At 49.5% G+C, this 6,235-nt stretch overlaps 1 protein-coding gene across 1 annotated transcript; it reads right to left on the bottom strand.

The window, feature by feature from the left end:
* Nucleotides 1–828: 828 nt before the first annotated feature.
* On the bottom strand, nt 829–5,832 carry LOC101601859. The gene is made up of 3 exons (XM_004665585.2): nt 5,734–5,832; nt 3,814–3,864; nt 829–1,356 (listed from the first exon to the last, which is right to left on the bottom strand). The coding sequence occupies exons 1-3, from the start codon at nt 5,830–5,832 to the stop codon at nt 829–831; spliced, it is 678 nt and encodes a 225-aa protein (XP_004665642.1).
* Nucleotides 5,833–6,235: the final 403 nt, after the last annotated feature.

Genomic DNA, 6,235 nt, shown 5'->3' with positions numbered 1-6,235 from the left:
AACAGCCTGGAGACAGGTGAGCCCTAACTCCCCAACTGGGGCTGGGGTGGCCCCAGCAGCACTACCCAGACCCCCAACTGTGGGCGTGCCCCACTAGGAAAGAGCACATTCTGGTGGCAGCTTCTCTTTTACTTGCACTTGGGAGCCGTGTGGTCCTGCGGGATGGACCACAGCACCAGACCTTGAGCATCTGCATCGGCCTTGTTCTCTGCTCTACCTGAGGGAAGCAAATCAGCTGGGTGAACAAATGGGCAGAGTTGGGAAATGGTGAGTACCCACCACCCTCACTCATCACTCCAAGCTGAGGGCAGAAACCCTTGCTCCCCAAGAGGTAGGAAGGAGGACTGTAATCAGCACATGGGGAAAAGGTTTCTGGAAACACTCGGACCAGAAACAAGGGGTTTAAACTGTGTGTCACTGCAGCCTGGCTCCCACCTCAGCCTATGATCCGGTACTAAGGCGGCTGTACTAAGATCGTGGTGAGGGGGTGGCTCTGGGATTTGGGTCACTGAGGCCTCCCTTGGGCCATTACAGAATTGTGCACCTTTGGTTTTTTGTTTGTCCCCTCCCCACCCCCCCAGGCTGACCTCTGCCTCTGCCTTCCAGTTGCTGGGAGGCACCACACTTGGGTAACTTTTTTTTTTTTTTTTTTTTCCGAGGTAGGGTCTCACTCTGGCCCAGGCTGACCTGGAATCTACTATGTATTCTCAAGGTGACCTCCAACTCACTGCTATCCTCCTACATCTGCCTCCCGAATGCTGCAATTAAAGGCGCGTGCCACCATGCCCGGCTTTGTATCTTGGGCAGCTTTGAACCTGGGCTAGGCACTTACCTCTTCTTTCTCTTACTTTTTTCAGGCTCCGCAAGGATAAGCTCCAGTTTCCTCTTAGAAAGCGACAGCTTAGGGCCCCTGTCTCTCTCGTTACCAAGTCTGGGTGGCTGCAGGGTCACTCTGGCTTTGCCCAACAGGTGTCTGCCTATGTCACAGAGCCCTTCAGGAACAAGGGGGCCGGCAACCCTGGGCGTCCTCCAGTCCTCCGGTGCTGCAGACAGCCTGGTGGCCCACGCGCCAGCGTCCTGGGGGCCGAGGGCCTTCACTTCGCCAACAGGCTGCATGTCCACGTCCGCCGCTTCCAAGGGGGCAGGAGCTCTGCTGGTGGTTCTCACGGCGGGGTCCGGAGCCATTGGTGGGTGAGACTGTTCCACGCTGACCTCGGGAAATGTGATCGTCAGTGGATATGAAGGCACACTGCGGTTCCTGTTGCCCAGGAATCGACAGATGCGCTGGGCAAGGTAGGCGCGGTAGTTGGAATGACCCGGGGCGTCTTCAGAATCGCCATCGTAAGGGTCTAAAAACTGATGACAAAAGTGTTTGTGAGCCTGTTAGCAATTCCAAGCAGCACAGAGTAGGTACATACCACATGCAGGTGCTCAGTCTCATCACCGATGGCAAGTTTTGTGTGATTTGCTTTGCAAGCGGACTTTTTCTTTTGCATGAGCCTTGCCTGTACTAGGCACCTACCCCCAGCTGCATTCTCGGTCCTGGCTCTTCTAAAACAAGGGCTTATTTGTGATTTGTGACTCTCCTTCCTCAGCCTTCCAAGTGCTAGGATTACAGACATGTGTCAGCACACCTGGTTTGTGACTTTTTTTTTTTTTTTTTTTTTGAGGTAGGGTCTCACTCTGGCCCAGGCTGACCTGGAATCCACTATGGAGTCTCAGGGTGGCCTCGAACTCACGACAATCCTCCTACCTCTGCCTCCCAAGAGCTGGGATTAAAGGCATGTGCCACCATACCCGGCTAACATTTTTTTATATGAGAGCATTAGTGTGCCAGAGCCTCTAGGCACTACAAACAAACTCCAGACTCATGCGCCACCTAGTGCATCTGGCCTACGTGGGTCCTGGAGCATCGAATTACAAGCAAGCGTCTTAACTGCTAAGCCGTCTCTTCATCCCACATGTTTTATTTTGGAGAATGCATCTTGCTGTGTATCCAAGCCTGGCCTCGCACTCTGCAATCTTGTCTTAGCTTCCCAAGAGCTAGAATTACAGGCCTCTGTCAACACACCCAGCAGCAAACTTCTCTTAAACACATTTGACAGAGCCACAGAGCATTCTGGAAGCCCAGTAAGTAACACCCTCCTCTCTCTGCTGTACAGATCAGAACTTTGTGGCTATATCTCTCTTCCTTTTACCTCTTGCCTCAGTGGGATTTTGTATTTGCTGTTTGGTTTGTGATGGCCCTGCCTGGCATCCCAGTACTTGAAAGGCAAGAGGAATGCTGCAGATTTGAGACCAGACTGGGCTATGTAATGAGAGCCTGTCTTTGTTTTCTTTCTTTCTGTTTTTGGATTTTCAAGGTAGGGTCTCACTTTCTAGTTCAGGCTGACCTGGAATTCACTATGTAGTCTCAGGGTGGCCCTGAACTCACAGCAATCCTCCTACCTCTGCCTCCTGAGTGGTAGGATTAAAGATGTGTGCCACCAAAAAAAAAGAAAAAAATAGACTGGGTGTGGTGGCATACACCTTTAATCCCAGCACTTGGGAAGCAGAGGTAGGAGGATCGAGGACCAAGGTGAGTTCAGGGCCACTCTGAGACTACATGGTGAATTCCAGGTCAGCCTGAGCTACAGTGAAACCCTGCCTCGAAAAAAATGAAAAAAAAAAACAAAAAAAAACAAATGTGTGCCACCACTCCTGGCCCTCCAACTTTTTTTAAAAGATAGGATCTCAGGTATGAGCATTTCTGTGAATTTGAGGCCACCCTGAGACTACATAGTCAGCCTGGGCTAAGGCAAGACCCTATCTCAAAAAGAAAAAAGGAAGGAAGAAAGAAAGACTCAGGTTGGGTGTAGTGGTGCATGCCTTTAATCCTAGCACTCAGGAGGCAGAGGTAGGAGGAGTGCCATGAGTTCAAGTCCACCTTGAGACTACATAGTGAATTCCAGTTTGATCTAAACTAGATTGTTACCCTACTTTGAAAAGCCAAAAAAATAAAAGTTGGAGCCAGGTATAGTGATACATGCTTTAATCCCAGCACTCGGGAGTCTGAGGGTGGAGGATCACAGTGAGTCCAGGTCAGTCTGGGCTAGAGTGAGACTCTACCTTGAAAACCCAAAAGAAAAAAAAAAATCCTTGGGGCTGGAGAGATGGCTCAGCAGTTAGTACACTTGCCTGAAAAGCCTTTAGTAAAGATCAGGATTCAGTTCACCAGGACCCACATAAAGCTAACTACACAAAGTAGCACATGTGTCTGGAGTTCTTTTGCAGTGGCTAGAGGCCCTGGTGCGCCCATCTTTTTTTTTTCTTCTCTCTCTCTCCCTTTTCCTTGCAAATAAATAAATAAACTATTTTTCAAAACCTCCATAACTTGGGCTGGAGAGATTTCATAGCAATTAAGGCACTTGTCTGCAAAGCTAAAGGACCTCGGTTCAATTCCCCAGAACCCACATAAGCCAGATGCACAAGGGGGCACATGCATCTTGAGTTCATTTACAGGGCTAGAGGCCTTGACGCACCCATTTTTTTCTCTCTCTCTCTCTTCCTACCTCTCTCAAATAAATAAATAAAAATATTAAAAAGCCTCCATAAATTACCAGATCCCAGAGCCCCGGTGTGCTCTGTGCAGTGGATGATATCCACACCTGAGCAGGAAGATGCTCCCTTCATGAGGCGCCACCCAGAGCCATGTCCCCAACTCTGCTTCCCTCGCAGCGCTCTGCTCACAGGGTTGGCCCTTCACGGGCCGTGGCTAGGGGCTCCTAAATCTCCCTCCACCATATGTGGCTGCCCGGTGGCTCTGTGACATACCTCTCTCCAGATACCTTCAGCGAAGTCCATGGGATTCTTTCTGTAGTTGACCTGTAGAAGAAAAGCAAGTCAGCTCCTTCCTTCTGCCAAGGCAGCCCACAGCAGCTCAGCACGAAGGCACTCTGGGTGCCCATGGCCCACTGCATGGGGCCTGCTGTGTGGGCACTCACCCCTGGCAAGGCCAGGATGAAGCTGCTCCTGGAGCTAGAGCAAAAGCACAGGAGCCCTTCTTAGCTTGGTGAGAGACTGAGACATGAATGTGGGCATGGCGATCCTCCTGTCTGCCTCCCAAGTGCTGGGATTAAAGGTGTGCACCACCACGCCTGGCAGAGCGAGAGAGAATGGGCGTCCGTGGCCTCTAGCGGCTGTACACAAATGCTAGACACATGAGCCACTTTGTGCATCTGGCTTAATGTGGGTACTGGGAAATTGAACTCAAAGTGCCTTAACAGCTGAGCCATTTCTCCAACCAGCTTTTAATTTTATTTATTTATTTATGTTTTTAATTTATTTTCAAGCAGAAGGAGACAGAGAATGGGCACACCAGGACCCCTAGCCACTGCAAATGAACTTCAGAAGCATGCACCATCATGTGCATCGGGCTTACATGGATATTGGGGAATTGAATCTGAGTCCTTAGGCTTTGCGGGCAAGTACCTTAACCACTAAGCAATCTTTCCAGCCACTTTTTCTTTTCTTTTTAATTAATTTATTTATGAGAGAGAGATAATGGGCACACCAGGACCTCTAGCCACAGCAACCTAACTTCAGAAGCATGTGCCACCATGTGCATCTGGCTTACATGAATTCTGGAGAATTGAATCTGGGTCCTTAGGCTTTACAGGCAAGCATCTTAACCACAAAGCCCTCTCTCCAGCCTGCTAAGCTATCTCTGTAGCCCAAGTTTTCTTTTTCTTAATTAAAAGAACATACCTTTAATTCCAGCACATGGGAGGCAGAGGTACAAGCATTGCTGTGAATTTAAGGCCACCTTGAGACTACATAGTGAATTCCAGGTCAGCCTGGGCTAAGGGAAGACCCTATCTCAAAAAGAAAAAAAGAGGGCTGGAGAGGTGGCTTAGCGGTTAAGCGCTTGCCTATGAAGCCTAAGGACCCTGGTTCAAGGCTCGATTCCCCAGGACCCATGTTAGCTAGATGCACAAGGGGGCGCACACGTCTGAAGTTTGTTCACAGTGGCTGGTGGCCCTGGTGCACCAATTCTCTTTCTCTGTCTCTCTCTCTCTCTTTCTCTCTCTGCCTCTCTCTCTCTGTCTGTCGCTCTCAAATAAATAAAAATAAGCAAAAAAAAAAATTTTTTTTTAAAAAGAAAGAAGGAAAGAAAGGAAGGAAGAAAGACAGACTCAGGCCAGGCATGGTGGCACATGCCTTAAATCCCTGCACTTGATAGGCAGAGGTAGGAGGATCACTATGAATTCAAGCCAGCCTGAGATTACATAGTGAATTACAAGTTATCCTGGGCTAGAGTGAGACCCTACCTTGAAAAACAAAAACAGAAAGAACAAGAGAGAGAAAAAAGGAAGGAGGGCTGGAAAGATGGCTTAGCAGTTTGCCTGCAAAGCAAACTGAAACAATGAAATATATATTTTTTAAAGAGGGAGGGAGGAAAGAAGGAAGGATGGCTACCAGTTAAGGTACTTGCTTGCAAAGCCTAAGAACCCAGGTTCAACTCCCCAGGACCCACATAAAGCTAGATGCACAAGGTAGTGTCTATGTCTGGAGTTCATTTGCAATAGCTGGAAGCTCTGGGATGTTCATTCTCTCTCTCTCTCTTCCCCCCTCTCTCAAAGAAAGAAAGAAAGATCGACAGACAAAGACAAACTATGGCCACAGGGCTGAGAATTTACTGAGAGCTTTGCTTCTCCCTCCCGTCCAGGGTTGGGGGGATGGGCAGGAGGGCACCTGGAGGCGATGGCGTGCGTGTCTCTGCCACTTCCGGAAGCCAGCTGTGCTGAATGCTGCCCTGATGCAGGTGGGTCGGCCCTGCCTCAAGCTGGCCATACCTCCAGGCCGAGGGCATGGGGTGTCACTTAACTAAAAAATACCAAATTAGAGGGACAAAACACTGGTCAGTGGTCAGAGGTTATGAGGATTGAAGAAGAGCAGATCACAAGAGCAGAACTTTGTTTATTTTGAGACAGAAACTCACTCTAGTCTAGGCTGCCCTTCCTGAGCTCACCATGTAGCCCAGGCTGGCATTGAACTCATGGGCATCTGACTGCCTCAGGCTCCCCAAGGGCTGGGATTACAGGCATGAGTCACCACACCCAGCTCCTTTTTGTTTCTGGGTTGGGGGTTAGGAGATAGGGTCTCACTCTAGCCCAGGCTGACCTGGAATTCACTATGTAGTCTCAGGCTGGCCTCAAACTCAAAGCGATCCTCCTACCTCTGCCTCCCAAGGGCC

The sequence above is a fragment of the Jaculus jaculus genome, chromosome 7, assembly GCF_020740685.1.
Source record: "Jaculus jaculus isolate mJacJac1 chromosome 7, mJacJac1.mat.Y.cur, whole genome shotgun sequence".
Taxonomy (NCBI): domain Eukaryota; kingdom Metazoa; phylum Chordata; class Mammalia; order Rodentia; family Dipodidae; genus Jaculus; species Jaculus jaculus.
This window is presented reverse-complemented; position numbering and strand designations above follow the sequence as displayed.